General features: G+C 45.0%; 1 protein-coding gene across 5 annotated transcripts in view; it reads right to left on the bottom strand.

Moving 5' to 3' along the window:
* The window catches only part of APBB1 (amyloid beta precursor protein binding family B member 1), a 465162-nt gene that overhangs the window by 37039 nt on the left and 408274 nt on the right, over nucleotides 1–19849 (bottom strand). For all 5 annotated transcript variants that reach the window (XM_086933711.1, XM_086933712.1, XM_086933715.1 and 2 more), the window contains one exon: nucleotides 3843–3927. In XM_086933711.1, coding sequence (XP_086789837.1) covers nucleotides 3843–3927 — 85 coding nt within the window. The remainder of the gene's footprint in view (nucleotides 1–3842; nucleotides 3928–19849) is intronic.

Below are 19849 nucleotides of genomic sequence, written 5' to 3'. Positions count from 1 at the left end.
TGTAAGGCAGTGTCGCAGGCGTGTATGGTTCTATTCATTAGATGTGAGGCAGTGTTGCAGGTGTGTATAGTTCCTACATTAGATGTGAGGCAGTGTGTGTACGGTTATATTCATTAGATGTGAGGCAGTGTCGCAGGTGTGTATGGTTCTATTCATTAGATGTGAGGCAGTGTCAGCAGGTGTGTACGGTTTTATTTATTAGATGTGAGGCGGTGTCGCAGGTGTGTATGGTTCTATTCATCAGATGTGAGGCAGTGTCTACAGGTGTGTACGGTTCTATTCATTAGACGTGAGGCAGTGTCTGCAGGTGTGTATGCTTCTATTCATTAGATGTGAGGCAGTGTCGCAGGTGTGTATGGTTCTATTCATTAGATGTGAGGCAGTGTCGCAGGTGTGTATGGTTCTATTCATTAGATGTGAGGCAGTGTCTACAGGTGTGTACGGTTCTATTCATTAGACGTGAGGCAGTGTCTGCAGGTGTGTATGGTTCTATTCATTAGATGTGAGGCAGTGTCGCAGGTGTGTATGGTTCTATTCATTAGATGTGAGGCAGTGTCGCAGGTGTGTATGGTTCTATTCATTAGATGTGAGGCAGTGTCTACAGGTGTGTGTGGTTCTAATAATTAGATGCGAGGCAGTGTCTGCAGGTGTGTATAGTTCCTACATTAGAAGTGAGGCAGTGTCTGCAGGTGTGTATAGTTCCTACATTAGATGTGAGGCAGTGTCTGCAGGTGTGTATAATTCCTACATTAGATGTGAGGCAGTGTCTGCAGGTGTGTACGGTTCTATTCATTAGACGTGAGGCAGTGTCTGCAGGTGTGTATGCTTCTATTCATTAGATGTGAGGCAGTGTCTACAGGTGTGTACGGTTCTATTCATTAGACGTGAGGCAGTGTCTGCAGGTGTGTATGCTTCTATTCATTATATGTGAGGCAGTGTCGCAGGTGTGTATGGTTCTATTCATTAGATGTGAGGCAGTGTTGCAGGTGTGTATGGTTCTATTCATTAGATGTGAGGCAGTGTCTACAGGTGTGTACCGTTCTATTCATTAGACGTGAGGCAGTGTCTGCAGGTGTGTATGGGTCTATTCATTAGATGTGAGGCAGTGTCGCAGGTGTGTATGGTTCTATTCATTAGATATGAGGCAGTGTCGCAGGTGTGTATGGTTCTATTCATTAGATGTGAGGCAGCATCTGCAGGTGTGTACGGTTCTATTCATTAGATGTGAGGCAGTGTCTGCAGGTGTGTACGGTTCTATTCATTAGACGTGAGGCAGTGTCGCAGGTGTGTATGGTTCTATTCATTAGATGTGAGGCAGTGTCGCAGGTGTGTATGGTTCTATTCATTAGATGTGAGGCAGTGTCGCAGGTGTGTATGGTTCTATTCATTAGATGTGAGGCAGTGTCTGCAGGTGTGTATAGTTCCTACATTAGATGTGAGGCAGTGTCTGCAGGTGTGTGCGGTTCTATTAATTAGATGTGAGGCAGTGTTGCAGGTGTGAATGGTTCTATTCATTAGATGTGAGGCAGTGTCACAGGTGTGTATGGTTCTATTCATTAGATGTGAGGCAGTGTCTGCAGGTGTGTATAGTTCCTACATTAGATGTGAGGCAGTGTCTGCAGGTGTGTATAGTTCCTACATTAGATGTGAGGCAGTGTCTGCAGGTGTGTACGGTTCTATTCATTAGATGTGAGGCAGTGTCTGCAGGTGTGTATAGTTCCTACATTAGATGTGAGGCAGTGTCTGCAGGTGTGTACGGTTCTATTCATTAGATGTGAGGCAGAGTCAGCAGGGGTGTATGGTTCTATTCATTAGATGTAAGGCAGTGTCTGCAGGTGTGTACGGTTCTATTCATTAGATGTGAGGCAGTGTCTGCAGGTGTGTATAGTTCCTACATTAGATGTGAGGCAGTGTCTGCAGGTGTGTATGGTTCTATTCATTAGATGTGAGGAAGTGTCACAGGTGTGTATGGTTCTATTCATTAGATGTGAGGCAGTGTCTACAGGTGTGTGTGTTCTAATAATTAGATGTGAGGCAGTGTCTGCAGGTGTGTATAGTTCCTACATTAGATGTGAGGCAGTGTCTGCAGGTGTGTACGGTTCTATTCATTAGGTGTGAGGCAGTGTCTGCAGGTGTGTATAGTTCCTACATTAGATGTGAGGCAGTGTCTGCAGGTGTGTACGGTTCTATTCATTAGGTGTGAGGCAGTGTCTGCAGGTGTGTATAGTTCCTACATTAGATGTGAGGCAGTGTCTGCAGGTGTGTACGGTTCTATTCATTAGATGTGAGGCAGTGTCTGCAGGTGGGTATAGTTCCTACATTAGATGTGAGGCAGTGTCTACAGGTGTGTATGGTTCTATTCATTAGATGTGAGGCAGAGTCAGCAGGGGTGTATGGTTCTATTCATTAGATGTGAGGAAGTGTTGCAGGTGTGTATGGTTGTATTCATTAGATGTGAGGCAGTGTCTACAGGTTTGTATGGTTCTAATAATTAGATGTAAGGCAGCGTCGCAGGTGTGTATGGTTCTAATAATTAGATGTGAGGCAGTGTCGCAGGTGTGTATGGTTCTATTTATTAGATGTGAGGCAGTGTCTGCAGGGGTGTGCGGTTCTATTCATTAGATGTGAGGCAGTGTCGCAGGTGTGTATGTTTCTATTCATTAGATGTGAGGCAGTGTTGCAGGTGTGTATGGTTCTAATAATTAGATGTGAGGCAGTGTTGCAGGTGTGTATAGTTCCTACATTAGATGTGAGGCAGTGGCTGCAGGTGTGTACGGTTCTATTCATTAGATGTGAGGCAGTGTCGCAGGTGTGTATGGTTCTATTTATTAGATGTGAGGCAGTGTCTGCGGTTCTTTTTATTAGATGTGAGGCAGTGTCTGCAGGGGTGTACGGTTCTATTCATTAGATGTGAGGCAGTGTCTGCAGGTGTGTGCGGTTCTATTAATTAGATGTAAGGCAGTGTCGCAGGTGTGTATGGTTCTATTCATTAGATGTGAGGCAGGGTCTGCAGGCTCCAGTCTTTAGACATTTCTATTGTGTTTAGGTTGCACACCACCGAACCGCATCACCGGATGGGTAGCTTCTAAATGCTGGGGGGTGCATGACTGGAAGAGTGCTGATTTGCAGCATGGCCTGCATGAGCAGAGCATTCAGTGTTGGTGTGACTGTCCAAGCAGTCTCACTCCGCAGCTCTCAGGTGTGCAATAGAGGGAAGTGGAGTGGGAGAGATGTTCAGTGTGCAGATGCTCGATATACTCCACCGAAAGTCAGCCATGGTGAATGTCCCGGGGAGTCCATCCAAAAGTAACTAGGAGTAATCCAGAAGCATGACCAGCGGAAGCAAAGCAAAAGAAAATCCTCTTTAAAGAACACCAGGAATAAAAATGGAAAACCCCAATGAAGTGTTCGGGTTACATAGAGATGGCGAAAAGCTCAAGGGTCTCCAAGGTGCAACAGCATGCATTGCATATATGCAGCCATCCAGCAAGCTCAGGAATGATGGAGGAGTGACCCAGCTAATGGTCTTTAGAGCCTACCCAGAAATCACAGAAGAGAAACCTATAGGTATGCCATAGTGAGATCAGGGCCCTAAAGCAGCAATCGGATGTGCTGACCCCCAAACAATCTAGTTAATTAGATGCTATACGGCTGCATATACAAGCTTGCACGCATCCAGTACCATGTTGAGACAATGGATGCATGATTTCTAGTCAGCGCATGCGCAACATTCTTTCCAGCCATACATATTTAACGTCTGTTTAGAGAAGCTTTTTGTGGGGTATCCCTTTGGGGAGGGGTTTTATTTCATGCTAAAGCATCCAAAATAGGGAAGGATCTACCTTGGAAAGGGATGTCCACGAGTTTGGAGTGATCCAGGAAAAGTCCATTAACCAGGGACCTTGTGCTCCGTCTTTCAGCCATGATCTGTTAGGAGGAAAAAAGCACATAAGGTAAGCAAACTGCTGAGCTACCCACTGCTGTTTAAGCTTCATGGGCAAATTATGATAACTATTCATTGCTGTAGGTATACTCAAAAAAGGTGACGTTGGCGAAGTGAAGAGGAACTGATGATTCTTTATAAGGCTTGGAAAAGATGTGCTGCTTTGCTCTGTGCGTTCTTTTCAGTAAGTCTGAGCGAAGAACTACGCCTGCGCAGTTTGCAGATTTTTCCACACTCTGCGGAGTTCACAGTGGTCCGAAAAACTCCAGAGTTTTTTTTCCCTCTGTTGCGTTCATCAGTGTGAAGTTGGCGAGCGCCAGCGATGAAAATCCATCTTCTGGCGAGCTTTTTCCGTGTTTGCGATCGTCAACATCAAGTTGGAGATCGCGAAAAATCAACCTCCTGCAAGATTTCTCAAAGCAAAAGGGCAGATTTCTCATTGAGAGTGGTCGCGTATGCTCGCGAGCGCTCATACTGAGAAACTGTCCATTCAAATTGAGAAAGCTGCTACTCGAGTAAAAATCTACTCTAGCGGCAGAAAAGGAAGCAGTGCTCGCTTGTGCTGTGCATGGTGCCATTTGCGATGTCTGGACAGTGAGGACAAGCATCGGGCACTGAAAATCATTGCAAAAAGCATTTATCTAACGCACTCTGCCGCTTACGGAGCTTTGTGTATCCGAGTTTTTTTTGCACTTCGCGGAGTTCCACTTCGCGGAACTCCGTGAACTCAGCCCAGGCTTACTTTTTCAGGTCTGCAGTCACAGTTTAGGAGTCGACTGAAGTGCTGCATATTTAACTAAAGAATTCATCAGCAAAGCTTCACTTTATTCTGTTTTCAGTACGTCAACCAAAGGGAACCTCCCATCCTGGGAAAGGGTGGCTACAGTACCCTCATCCTGCACTATGCAGTGACTGACTGTGGGGGGTGCTCGTCTCTAGTTTAGAGCAGTGCTCCTTTACCTGTAGCATTCTTGTAAGGGTGACTGCTGGCTCTTTTGTCCTTCATGATTTCCCAATGGGAACTACACCATGTCAAAAGTAGGAGGTCCCTATGCACCCTCCCGCCTCTCTCCTTACTCCCCAGCACCCTCACCAAAACTGGTCATGATGTTTGGAATAGGGAGCCTTCTTTACTCAGTGTAGGATCCTCACACTAGTCATTGGCCAGTTTACACTTCAGTGTTTCCAGCATTCATCGGTTTAGTCTCATCTTGTGCACCATAAGCTAGCAAGGGCCTGTACCGATTAAGATCTTTGGTTTCACTGACACCACTCGCTAATAAACTAGCATGTGGCATCAAGGATTGGCATAGATATGGGAGTTGAGGGTGTTTGGGATCAGCGAAAACAGCAGGCCTAGACTACAACCTACATTGTAAGCTAATCTGTTGACGACTTTGTTGATGGATGTGAAGGTGATGCAAAACTAGCCAATAGCAAACAAAGCTTTAGGTAAAGTGGTTCAGACATCACTTCTAAATGTTTTGCCTGAAACCCTTGAGCAAAACCACACAAAGCCAGACATGTTCTTGCCACAGACATAAATGTGTTGCAGCTGGATTGAAGTAGCTCTTTTACTTTTTGATAGCACCAAAGTGTCCCATTCCTGTTACTCTGGACAGCTTTCTCTGACCCTTATTACGCACCCGCAAGGTCACTCTATGAAGAATGAGATAATCTTGAGGCCTTGATCAGAGTGGCAGACCAGTCTGGCCCCTCTGAATGGACTGGAAATTATCTTATTGATTACAGGATCAGATGGGGGTGGATGAAAGTCTAATAATGCAGTCTTCAGAATCCTCTAGAGCATGTTCTCCCAACTAGTAACTCAAGAGCTATTGGTAGCTCTCAGCCTACCCATGAGTAGCTCCCCCATGTGTGGCCAATAGAGTAAAAGCAAAGGTTTTGTTTGGTTTGATTATGCAGGTTTTCCAAATTGAAAAAGACGTATTTAAAAGCAAAGTAAGTGTATTTTCTGATAAGATGATGTTTGCATAAAAATAGGGTGAGAAGTTGGCCTGGTATATGATGATCACTATTCTAGTGAGCACCTTGCACCAGTCCAAACAACCCTTATGGTGATGGTTGTAAAGTCAACCTTAAAGACCAGCTATCCTAGGGGAAGCATGGACAAAGCAGTCTTAGGCTAAACTCAAGAGAGCATGTGAAGACATGCTACCATATGTAACCCCTTTAATACCAAATGAAAGGACACCACACAGGATATATATAAAATATATATGTGATTTATTACTAAACAAACCCTCTGAACTCTTTACAAGGTCAGAGGTCTAAGCACAATACAAGATAATCAATTTAAATACAATAAGTTGCACAAAATACAGTAGGGCCCTAGGGGCATGCTAAACCATAAAATAAAATAGTGGTATAAGAACCACTACACGGAAAGTGAATAGGCCTAGGGCATCGCTGGGCCTACGCTGAGCTACCAAGAGTTAGGAAACAGGAGGCCCACAGGATGCGTGTGCAGTGTCTAAACACACACGCGGGTTACCATAGAGAATGAATGGGAACGTAAAAGATGGAAACTAGTTCTTTTAGGGCACTTCTGACTGGACTCGGTGAAAGTGACTTGAAACCTAGACAGTTGGATAGTTAATACCCACAGGAGCACCGGAGTACTCGCGTTACCTCACCCACAGGAAGCGGGTGCATAGGTGTCAAAGTGTGTCAGGTGTCTTCGTCGAATCCTATGGAGCCTGGAGAAAAGATGCTGCAGGCGGCCAGGAGAGGAGTGTCCGGGTGGATCCAAGGGTGGATCGAAGATGAAGAGGACCTGAAAGCAGAGGGGACAGAGTCTGGGTCACTAGCCAGTGACCAGGAAGGAACCAGGCGATGTCGTGATGCAATCAGGTGCTGATGGGAAGCTGGTCTCCTCAGCCACGTGGACCAGGAGGCGTCGACGACGACCAGGAGTCAGGCACAGACTGTCCCACGAAGGCTCTCGCTGTCGGCGGTGTCGGCTTGGGGATTGGAGTCAACAAGCCTTGGCAAAGGCAACCCACGCAGGAAACGAAGTTGGCTTCTTACTCAGATCAGCAAGGTCTGAGGGGCTGCTTCTTTTGAGGGAAGCAAGGGCCAGTCTGGAGCAACCAGACCAGCGGTGGAAATTCAAAGGATCGTCGCCAAGATGGCCACTAGCCAGCGGGCAAGTGACCGGGCAGACGCGTCGAGCAGGAAAATGCAAAAGGGCCCCATGCAGAACTCGTGGAGTGTGCAGGGCTGATCTTCGGTGCAGATGATGCTCTGGGCTGGGGCTTCTCAATCCCCAATTCACAGCTTCGAAGGTGCCTCGGTTGCTGCACAATTAGCAAGTCGCAGACTTTTCAAGATGGCCGGTCCCACGTCTCTCGTCGCCTCCACGGGTCTCAGCTTTGCTGGGACTGTGGATCGGGCTGTTGGATGTCTGGAAGTCCGGTTCTTGTCAGGCTCTGTGTTCGAGCTCCGGCGGGAGGCGGCGACAAAGCAAGCCGTTGATCGCTGGATGGTGCCTGCTTGTGCAGGGTGGTCACTCCTTGACCACAAGGGAGATTCTTCAGTCGTCTTCTTTCAAGTAGATCGTCGAAGGTCCAGAGTTTCGTTTCAGAGTTTCAATCAGGATTAATCTGAAGTCTTGGGACTCAGCTCCTACCTATAATATACCAAACTTAGGGGCTGGATTACCTGCTAGGTCCCTCCTATGGGTGGGACCAGGGAAGGGGTTGTTACACCTCTTTCCCTTTGTCCAGTTTCACGCCGGAGCTGGGGCTGGAGTGCCCCAGCACCGGTTTGAACTGGACCATGCATGGGACACCTTGTGTGCCCCAGGCAGTGTCTCATTCCTTTCAGCACTCCCTGTCCCAATACACAAAATTCTGTCTGGGGTGGTGCTAGCACCTCCCAAGGCAGGAAACCTATTGTCCAAGCCTCCCTCGGGGGAAGGACTCCCAGCAGTAGGAGGTCAGACTTGTGTCTGTGGCAGCAGCATCCATTTTGTGATGCTGAGGCTCTGGTTAACTTTAACCGGGAATAGTAGGAACAACAGGACTTCTCCCTCTAGAAGGGTGGAATGCTACCCCCGTCGCCAGAACTGGTGAGGGGGTAGTATTCCAATTCGTATGACATCTTACTCGACATGTTTTGATAAAGCCAAACCAGAGCTAGCATTTAACCGCGAGGTTCATAATGTACTTAAGAGTATATGGTATGGCAATATCCTAGAACAGCTATAAGGACATGGTTCCGAAAGCTGCAGACAGGCTCAGCTCAGCACCATCTCACATAAAACCAAGCACTCTGCCTCCAGGATTGTTAAGGCCTGCCATAGGAGTGGCTTATAGGTGTATAGGTGTCTAGATATAAGGTGAGATCTAGGTATACTATATCTAAAGCAAAGGGTGATTACACCGCCTTGCCCCAGCTGAGTGATCAGCCAGTTGGGTCAATTTGGGGGGCCAGCCAGGGGTGGCATAATACACGCTGCAGCCCCTGGTAGGCCTTGGATGCACCTATGCCCTGGGTACCTATAGTACACTGTACAGGGGCTCATAAGGTGACCCAGTATCCAATTGGAGACGTACCTAGGGTACATGGAGTCCACGTTAAAGAGAGAGCAGATAGCCTGGGGTCCTGATTAGCAGGATCCCAGGCCAACTAAGTCGAAAACCAGCTAAACACTAGGCAAAAAATCTGGGGTAACCATAGTCAGGTATCCACCTTCCTACAAATAGATTTAAGGATGATCTTTTAATAGTAATTCATACTGTGTTGGGGAGTTTTCACACTGATGTTTTTGCTTAGTTGCTGGAGGTATTGTGTTTATGGCTGCTATAGCATATAGTCCTTGGAAATTAAAATCGCTTTTTTTCATATCTTTGTTGGGGGCCGTGACTTATACACTGAGGTGGTTACAACCAGTAATCCAGCATGCAATGGCCACTAACAGAATCTTGTCTGCAAGCGTCACTAGTGTAAACCTGGTAAATTGTGTTAGTAGCTCGGTATGATTTGTATTGATCATAGGTAGTTCCGACTTATAGAACAGGTGGAGATCCCTGCTCTAGTGGGTGCCCCGCTGTGTAACACCCACAGATGGAGGTCCAACGAGCTCTAAAGTACCTGTTGTGTACATTGCCTTCTATGTTCATGGACATACACCCATATTTGGGCCCAAGAACTTGGAATGGTAAATCATTCTGGTCCTGCAAGAATTGTGCAACTGAGGTCATGTGTATCAATGGGCCACAGTTTGGAAGCACTCCATAAGCCTCTGAACATGGGCATGGTAGTCTGACTGTGACCCGAGCTACTGGAAGGGATGTATGATGTTACAACGCGATCATTTAGATCGCAGTACATTACATTGCTGTTTTTACAATGCAAGTTGTTACAACCACCTGCGCTGTAGGGCGCTGGACTTAGGAATAGTATGATTTACTATTCCAACTCCAGCCTACGTACAGTAGGGAAGGTGTTGGAATAGTAAATCACAATATTCCTTAGTCTACAGCGCCCTCCAGTGCAAGTCGTGGTAACAACTTGCGTTGTAAAAGCAACAATGTAAATGTATTGCGGTGTTTTGACCGCATTAAGGTAGTTTCCCACTGTAAGCCAGTGGAAGGATTTCAGAATTTTAGTAAACCAGACGTTTTCTTAACATTTAAGCACATTTGTAAACATCCGTTTAAGGCAAGCGAATTGGGGAAGAGCTTGATATTCCCCATACGTTGACTAAATGGCCACAAACAAGTCTCTTATGGCATGGTCACAAATACAAGAACAGTTCCTAGAAAGCCATAGTTTCATTAACACTATACATCAAAAGTAGATATTGGCCACTCCAAGATCTGCAACCTTTTATCTTTTAGAGCTAAGGAAAAGGAGCCCAATACAAACCACAGATTTTTCTATGGGCATTTATATAGCCACAAATGGTCATTAGAATGCAAAATATCTGTCATACTTAATTGCTTCAACATCCAGAAAGAAGTGGTGACCCTTTTTAATAGGAATCTATTCATTTTAAATAGGTACATTTGTTTGAAGGCAGGATTCTACCAGATTACTGTGTGTGCAAAACAATGCTTGTAATTAAGAAATAGTGAACAACTAAGCTAAAGGGGTGCGGTCATGTGTCGGAAGTGTAGTGTTTCACTCAGATCTTCCAGTGACTAGAAACGGCACGTACCAACTGTATTGCCATAGTACACAAGCTGCAACATGAAAAGAAGATTCCAGATGGATATCCTGGTGTTCAGGGCATTAAACTAATAGTATATACCTTCATGAATAAACTATATATTTACCTTTTGTGATCTTCGTGCCAAGCCACTTTCAGTTGCCATTTAGTCCTTTCTAACAAACCACTAGACCTCAGACTGTGTTAAATAAGCACTAGAAAAAACAATTAAATCTCACCTACGCGAGAGACCCTTTGGCTTTGCCAATGTCTTTCAGACCGGTTGCAGAGCAGTGTAGTTGCTGTGCACCCTGGCTAAGAGTTAGAAAAAAGTGATAAGATGTGGCCAGCACTGGCAGAGTCATAGCCTTTTTAGGTTTTGACTGGCGATGCGCACGTAGTGCGCATGCGCCAAAAAACCTTATGATTTGTGTGTGGGGTCGGGTATACGCCCCCTCCTCCCATTGGCTAGCTCCATAAATGGAGGCTAGCCATTGGGAGAGGGCTCTGTCCGTCAATCTCGGACCAGATTCGGGGGCGTTCCCGAGAATTTTTGGCTTTTGGCTACGTCAGGCTACGTCAGCCGAAAGCCGATTCTCGGGAACCGCCCCCGAATCTGGTAAGGCACTCGTGATAAAAAAAACACATTATGCCTCGTAATAACAAAATTGATCAGTGTAAAACGCCGCTATAGTTATTATGAAAACTTCGACAATTGCAAACAGAAAATGAATTTACATTCTAAATTGAGGTGGGACGCTCCCCTGCAATATAGGATATCGACAACTTGCAATGTTCAATCTCTATGACGTTGATATGATGAAAACCCCTAGCCTTCTCCCTGGGTCGTTCCATCTTCTCGGAAGGTGTTACTTCTCACACAAGGCCCGCACTAGGCCCTCCAGGTACGGGTTCTGCTCTCAGGTTGCTGCCGGTTGCAGGGCAGAGTTTTGCGCTCTGTCTGCTTGTTCCTCACCCCTTCGCTCTGCTGACAGGGAGCTTTGTCAACCTGAGACCACTTGCACCAACTTTCCTGTGCCCCAGGGGGTTCTCCTCCGTTTAAAGGGTGCCTCTGCATTCCTTACAAAGTGCCCTGAAGTTTCCAGGGAATGTCACTGTCAGTCATCCCAGAAATATCAAAGGATAGAGTGTGCCTGGGTGGGGCAGGCGGGGAGGAACCCCCACTCAGAGCTCCACCCTAAGCCTGCCGAAAACTCCCCCTCATCTGCATGACGAGCCACTCCAGCCCGTCCCAGCACCAGACAGCAGCGCTGCACATCTGTAAACACATCTGCTGCAGAGGACCCCTGGCGGTGGGTGAGAGCGCTCGGGACTGGACAGCACTTTAGCAACGGGGCACTTTAAGAGGCGCTCGGCAGGGTGAAGACAGCAAGGAAGGCAGTCTCGGGCCCCGACATGCACGCATCCGAGGCAGGTAAGGGATCGCGCTCTCTTGCGCAATTGCGCGCGTGGAGCAGGAAACTTTCCACGCTCGAGGGCACGCATTTCTCATTGAATTCTTGCATGTTTTTAGAGTGCAATCTAAGTAGGAGAGACGAAAAAAATTAACATGGAAAAAGACAAAACTCATTTCTTCAGGAAGCAGAAAATGTGCGTATCCTCTGCGCATTGACGCTTCTTTTATCATTCGTGTTCGGATATAACAAAATAGCGCGAAATAAGTGCATATTAAAATTGCGCATTGAAAAAGTGTTCATTGAGAAATAGAGCGTGCAGCCTGTAGCCTTTAAAGGTAACGCTGGCCATCCCGTTTCGTTTTCAAAATAAGATTATTTTCTGTCCTCCACTCTGGATCTAAATTTATTTTGGTACACCCCACCACGTACTTAATCTCACATGAGCCCGTTCTGCATACGTTGTTTTCATTGCAATGTTTTCAGTCCTCTATTGTGAGGTGTTTGCCTTCATTTGAGCTATTTTTCAATGTAATATCTTGATAAATAATTTTTTATTTATCACTGTTTTCAATGCGCTGTTTTGGTGTGTGTACGTGGAGTTCTTCACGCTGTCATTCAATTCGCTATTTTGAGGTGTATTATATTTTACAAAGTTGTTTTCAAGGAACTAGATTGACGGGTGAACTCTTTTACAGAACTATTTTTCAATGTACTATTTTAATATGCAAGTCTGTTCATTGGCGCTATTTTCTATGCGCTATGTTGATATGAACGTTTTCTTAAATGTAGCTAGTTTTTCTGTGCTCTATGTTGGCGCATATTGCAGTTTACTTGCGCTATTTTTCAATGCTCTATTTCTTGTTGTACAATACATTTTAGAGGAGCTATTTTCCAATGTGCTCTTTTACTTTATATCTAGTTTTACAAGCCAACTTTTTTAGGCGGAAACAATCACAATGCGTAAAATAAAATTGAAAAAGAGTTGATTCTGTGGAGGCTGTGATCTGTTCCATGCGACTACTTTAGCAAAGAATCTAATATGGGAAACAAGCAAATATGTTTGACATTTTTAATAAAAATACTTCTATTTGTACGAAGTGAGGGTTGGGTTTTTACGTCACTCTCAAGGCTGGTTGTAACTGGGGTTTGATGAGATTGAATTGAAGACATGCTCCTGCAATGAGGACAGATGAGTTAAGAGAGGCTGGCTCTCGCGGTCTCGTAATCGGCTGTTGAATTAGAAGACAAGCCCTTATCTCGTTTTCCACAAATTGTGTGATCCTGGAAAAACGACTTTACCTTCAGTCTCCTTCTTGCCCCAAACTGGAGTTGCCTAGAGCTGTCCAGCTGAAGTGTGCACTGCTGCATTATAGCGCCACTGTGTGTTTTTGGGGAATTTGTGTCGCGAACCAGTGTATCCTAATCTCTGCTATGACCTAGAGAATGTGACGCGAATTATGTTTATCTTTAAACTGGAGTTAGATAATTTAATTGTCTCATATTGTCATGTACCATGTCTTCCGCACACGTGTGATCTCATCAATGCATGATATTATTGCACACCCATTTCCAGAGCGCACACTCCAGATGAACTGTCGCTTGGCGTTAAAAATAAAGGACGCAGTTATTTTCACCCATGCGCAGGGTGCACATTTCACGCAGAGCCCGACCTTAAAAGGATGAAAGGCTGAGACGCCTTTCAGTTCCACCGTAAAACTCACGCTACACGCAGAGCCGACCTTGAAAGGATGAAAGGCTGAGAAGCCCTTCAGTTCCGCATAACTCACAAGTTACACTCAGCGCCCTGCAGAGATGGGACAGCTCAGTGAGATGAGGCAACTTGTTAGATACTTACGTCAGAATGCTGTTTGCACACGCTGTAATGGTCTAGTCCAGCATTTGATCACGTTTACTCCGATATTCACCTCAACCTATTGCTACTTTTTTTTGTGATACTCTCCCCTTTAGTGGTGTAAACTATGCATTATTTTTTATATTGTTTTTAAACATCATTGAGTTTTTATAATTAGATGTGTAAGCAATCATTGGTTATACATCGTCAACTTAAAAAAATGTGAAGTGCTGCTTTTTTTCCAGACCCTGGCACCAGGCTCCTATTGGATGGTCATTGCTCGGACCATCCATGAGACACGCGGTGAACAGCAGGCACAGGGGCGTGGTCACGGAATCTTTCACCTGAGGTCACTGGTTTAGGTCAAGCCTAAGTCAGCTGTGCTTAGAGTTCATCACCATTTGATGTTTTAATTGGGGCGGTTAATGTGAATAGATAAAAACACAGGGACTGAGACAGGCGGCTACGTGTGTTTACCATTGGTGTTCCAGAGCCTAAAGCATTATTTCATGGCAACTGAATAACTAATGTACTGAAACTTTTAAATGCCTCATGGTGTAATTGCTTCTGGTCCTGCGTAAAGGTGCTAGGTTTGTGGTAAATCCATGAATATTTGGGACTTGCATTTTTTAGGTTTTGCCTGGAGGGGGCTCGCAGTGTGTGGGGGGCTCTTTGTGGGTGTGTGGGGGGCTCTGTGTGGGTGTGTGGAGGGCTGTGTGAGGGGCTCTGTGTGGGTGGGCTCTGTGTGGGTGTGTGGAGGGCTCTGTGTGGGTGTGTGGGGGGGACTCGCAGTGTGTGTGAGGGCTCTGTGTGGGTGTGTGGGGGGGCTCTGTGTGGCTGTGTGTGGGGAGCTGTGTGTGGGGGGCTCTGTGTGGGGGGGCCCTGTGTCTGTGGGTGGGAGCTCTGTGTGGAGGGGCTCTGTGTGGGTGTATGTGGGTGGCATTTGTGAGAGATTAAGCTATTGGCATTGTAAATGACAATGCCATTTATTTCGCTGTTGTGCTGTAGCTATCATGGGACAGCGAACGTGATCATTTGTAGCTCGTCCATGTATTTTAGGTAGTGTGAAGTCCTTGCTCCTGTGTTCTACTGGGTGCCACCAACTCGAAGAGTGCCACTGTGTTTTCAAGGTGAAACATTATAATAGAGGCAAAAGTAGAGCTTTACGGCGACAATTGAAATGCATGTAAAGAATGCCAACATCTATTGCTGACATTTCTGCTTACCGGCATCAGGATATCAATTAGAACTGAAGTTCCATGGGTCTCTTAAACACAAGTGCATTCACATTTTAGCCTCTTGCACTCTTACATGTAGGCACATTTTCAGAACAAAGAAAGGGGTGTGGCAGTTATTTAATGAGGAGAAAAGATAATGGGCCAGAAGGTGTGTGGGGGGGGCTCAGTGTGGGGGTGTGTGGAGGGCTCTGTGTGGGTGTGTGTGGGGGGCTTTGTGTGGCGGTGTGTGTGGGGGGCTTTGTGTGGCTGTGTGTGTGGGGGGCTTTGTGTGGCTGTGTGTGGGGGGCTTTGTGTGGCTGTGTGTGTGGGGCTCTGTGTGGCTGTGTGTGTGGGGCTCTGTGTGGCTGTGTGTGTGGGGGGGGCTCTGTGTGTGTTTGGGGGGGCTCTCTGTGGGTGTTTGTGTGTGTCATTTGCGAGAGATAAAGCTAGTGGCATTGTAAATGACAATGCCATTTATTTATGTTAAAAAAAACATAAATAAAAATAATGTCAAGAGCAATGCCAATAGCTCTAACTTTAACAAAGGCAAAACCATTGCATTGTAAATGCTTGTTTCCTTATGGCAGGCGAGGGAGCAACACAGACAATGTGAGGTTAGGAGGGATGAAAAAAAAAAGCTAAAAAACCCAACACAGACGAGAAGAAAAGAAGCAGCAGCAACACGGACTATGAGAAAGAAGAAGAAGCAACACCGACATTGAGGAAGAAATAAGACAAGCATTGGCAATGCCAATAGGTCTTGCCGATGGGATAACTATTGGCTTTGTAATTGGAGCGGGTGGCTATAGGCGGTAACAAATGCATGTACATAACATGCGTACTGAGGCACTAGACAGTTTTATTTTACCAATCTAACATGGTGGGCAGCTATGTTAGATTAAGTAATACGAAGAGTAAAAAAAAAATTGCATAAATGAAGTGAACAGTCCGGCAGAAAAAAAGGTGTGGGAGGAGTCAGACCCACACGGAGAAGCCTCGCAGCACATGCGCTGTATACATGTATTAACTTTGGTAATATATATGTAATATATGTACATGCTGCTAGGCTCGACCTAAAAACAAACAGTATTGGTAGAATGGGAGAGTGGGAGGGAGGTGGAGAGAGGCTGAGGCAGATGGGTAGAGACCGAGATGATATAACGTTATATATATATGATTTCTTGCTAGAGTAGACGTCCAATGAGTTTTGCATACCAAGCAATGGATTTATTATTTGTCTATATTATACAGACCAGTGATTTCACTATGAAACAAATAATGCTGACATGGGCAGCGGCGCATTCAGAAATCAACTGCGCTTACAAATGAGGAGATGTCCTAAATTTACAATGCTATTATTAAAATTAGTGAATCAATATGAACCAAAAAAACAGGCTTAAGACATTTTAGCTTTTCTGGGTGAACATTCTGTCTCCGAATCCCTTATTTCTAAGCACTTGTCGGTCCATTAAAGCCATTACACCAAATAGAATAAGCGGCCCGCTACTATTAGTCCTCAACATTTTCTTCAACAACATTTCAGAGAATGTGAAGTTCGACCACAAAATTGTAAAGACCTTGTTTTTCAACAATTCTGAATTATCCAGAGTTAAAAAACATACTGGTTTCTAAATTCTCGTTTAGTTTGGACATATCCGCCGTTCCCGACTGCCATGCTACACAAACCTTGGGAAAGCTACTGGTGCTATGAGGGGAACATTTCGGAGTAGAATTCCAATATGAAGAACAGAGAGGAAACGCACGCAAAGACCAATAGAAGGAAAGCAAAAAAAGAAAACACACACACAAACAAGCGTGTGAAAAGTACTGGTTGATTTTCCTAGTGCAGCGCATGCGCTCCGCTAGGCTCGACCTAAAAAAGCAACATGGCCAATGAGGAAGAGGAAAGAAAAATAATACCTCAATCAAGCACAAGCAGCGGAAGGACCGCGATCAAGATGAAGTATTCAGTACTTGGTCCAGGCTCCAGCCGAAAGAACAGGAAGTGAAACCGACAGACGTTGGCCAATTAGAAAGAACGATTCAGAAAAGGGGGTGGTGATGAACAGAGTGTCTGAATTAAGCAGACCACTCTTACCCAGTCCAAAGATCAGGGCTTGATCCATCACCGTTATTTAGCTCACTGCACCATCCCAGCTCAGAACCTGGCTATATGCAAATTAGTCTGCCCCTGGCCCAGTGAATCATGGGAACTGCCCTGTCCCCATGATGAACTGGGCCAGGGACAGACTAATTTGCATATAGCCAGGTTCTGAGCTGGGATGGTGCAGTGAGCTAAATAACGGTGATGGATCAAGCCCTGATCTGTTGACTGGGTAGGAGTGTTCTGTTTAATTCAGATACTCTGTCCATCACCACCCCCTTTTCTGAATCAATTAGAAAGAAGGCAGCAAAAAAGAGTAATAGTGAAGGCAATGAATGGTAAGCATTGGGAAGCCTCCAAGCTTCTTGTAGAACAAAAAATATTCCTCGAAGCAACAGCACATTCTCTGTTGGCAGGCAAGACTAACGGGGACCACCTGTACCTTCAGAAATGTAAAACGGCTACACAGCAAAATGTCCAACCTGCTGCTGCCAGAAATCTGTATGTGTTTTAATCAGACAGACCAAATCACACCAGTACTGCGGGCTCACATTGGTTCCCTCTGACCAGTTGAGTTTATTCAATGCACTAATATAGGGAGTATACAGCCTTCCATGGGACTGGTCCTAGCTTCTTTTAGTAGAAATAAATAAATATTTAGATGTATGCACCACCAGTAAGTGGATTTTGTCATTGCATCTGCCTTCACTGACCCCAACACTAAGATGTTCTTTTGGAGAACTTAGCGAGGTAATAAATAAAACGCTGAAAGTCTAGCCAATGGGCATGGAAACCCAATGGAGACTAACACAAAACAAAAGCTCCCATTGCACAAAAAGGATATAAAAATACCGATACTGAAACATTGATAGTGCCAACTTCTCTGTTTTCCTACAAGGCGCTTGCACAAAGGTATAATGGGGTCTTCATCAATAGCTAGAATTTTCTGCACATTCATTTTAAAAAGTAAGACTTGCTGATGTCACAGATTCCAGAATAGTAACTGCTTTGAAGTATTTTCATTTGTCCTGTTGCAAGGGCCATTGAGAATCCAGGTATTTTGGCATTCAAGTGAATGTTTGAACTGAAAACTGCCCGTCTTGGACCACCCTTCAGCGCGTCACACACTATGTCCCCGTAGGGTCTAAGCAGCATGAAGAAACACAATAAAACCTGGATCATTTTAATATGAAAATTTGAGAAACAGATGTAAAAGGTTGTCGACCAGAGGACCCGAAACTACAACATAAAAATGCACGGGTAACTTTGCTTGAAAGGAAAACAAATTATCAATTACAGTGAACTGCTGCGAGAATGCACAGCTTGAAATTGCTGCCATCCAGTGGTTATATTCAGTATTACTGTTCACAAAAACGTTGCTTATATAGCAACGTACTAGCAGCATAGGCATTGCCAATAGGTCTAGCCTTTGCATAGCTGCCAAGGTTTCAGATTGCTATGTGTGACATTTTTGTAATTTCAGTGTAATTATGAGTGACATTTCAACCAAAGGGAGTGACACTTGCGCGGGAGCAAAATCAAGCAATGAAGACAAGGGTAACATACAAATATCAGAAATTACACCCATTTGAGCAACAAGAAACTAAGAAAATCGTAAAACTGCAGCAAATCACATAAATAGAAGGGCACTAACCTAGTGCCCTTTAAACTGATCGTAGTTTGGGGAATATGCAATGCATCATTGGTACAATCAAGAGCTTTCAACAGGGATCTTTAACCCCTCTGCAAAATAACTGTGGTAGAGTTTGTTTTATAATACCTTTTCTCTAGAAGTGACAACACTACAGTGCTGCACTTAGGTGGAGAAAAAAATAACAACAATACATCTGCAGAAGTCCTTGAGAAGTATCTCTGTCTGCTCAGTCGGCTGCATACTCTCTCACGTGCTGCACAGTATCGAAGTTGGTCTGTCCCCAGTCACGAATGCAAAACTGGTCACTGGAATCCATATTTGTATTTTTTGCATTAATGAGAAGTTGTTCTCTGAATTACCAATGCTTGGTTTGTTTCTGTTAAAAAATTGCTTTCATTAGATTTGTAGTTCCATGCTAGGCGTGCCTGCCCTAAACACGACCTGCTCACCCTCTCCCAGACTCAGAGCAGTGTTCGTGAGGAGTTCTAGTGTTGCCAGTCGACAGCAAGAATTTCTGGGGGCCCGGGCTGAGGCACAGCATAAGGGAGGAAATAAACATCGCAAAGCACTAGAAATGTAAGCGCAATACTACGCTACACTTACCTAGTCACATAGCTCAGTAGGATAAGTTACTTACCTGTAATCCTAGTTCTCTTCCAGGGGTATCCTCATCAAAGTCATAAGCACTGAATATTCCCGCCCATGTGCGGGACCCCAGAAACAATATAAAAATATATATGTAAAAAACACATATATCTCGCTCCACATATATGTATGTACATATATTATTTTTCTCACACCAATGCAGCTCCATAACTGAGGCTAAAACAATGTAAACACATATACATGCACTGCAATTAGTTAGGAAGCAAAAGGAATCAAAAACACATTAGGTCAAATAACCTTTGAACTTTGTGTTTTAATGAGTAGACCACTCATAAATCCTGAAAATTGCTTGTAAATAGACATTGTTAGCCCTCAGGCTGCATTGCAAAACCAATAACATAGAAAATGAAACCATTTTCAACAAAAACTGGCACCGTGCCTTTAAGGCAGCCATGACCCCAGGCTTCCCATCATGCCTCAGGGGTGACAGTTAGGTCAGTTGTTCTTTGCATAACCCTGAAGACAGGGCTCAACCACAAGATTGAAATAGTACCAAATCTCATTTACCTGGGGAGGCGGGTGGGTTGCTTATGACTTTGATGAGGATACCCCTGGAAGAGAACTAGGATTACAGGTAAGTAACTTATCCTTCTCTTCCAGGGGATCCTCATCAATAGTCATAAGCACTGAATAGAATAGCAAGCCCATCAACCACCTGCAGGTAAATGAGAAGTACGTGACCCAACCAAATCATACCAGCCAATTACTCAGCTGTTAAACAGATTCCTCAGGGAGGCCTGGCCCACCTGGGTATCTGCTCTCGTGTCAGAATCTAGACAGTAATGTCTGGTAAATGTATGGACAGACCTCCAGGTCG

Source organism: Lissotriton vulgaris, chromosome 8 (genome assembly GCF_964263255.1).
Source record: "Lissotriton vulgaris chromosome 8, aLisVul1.2, whole genome shotgun sequence".
In the NCBI taxonomy this organism is placed as follows: Eukaryota; Metazoa; Chordata; class Amphibia; order Caudata; family Salamandridae; genus Lissotriton; species Lissotriton vulgaris.
The sequence above is the reverse complement of the archived record's forward strand: the minus strand, read 5'-3'. Positions and strand labels throughout refer to the sequence as shown.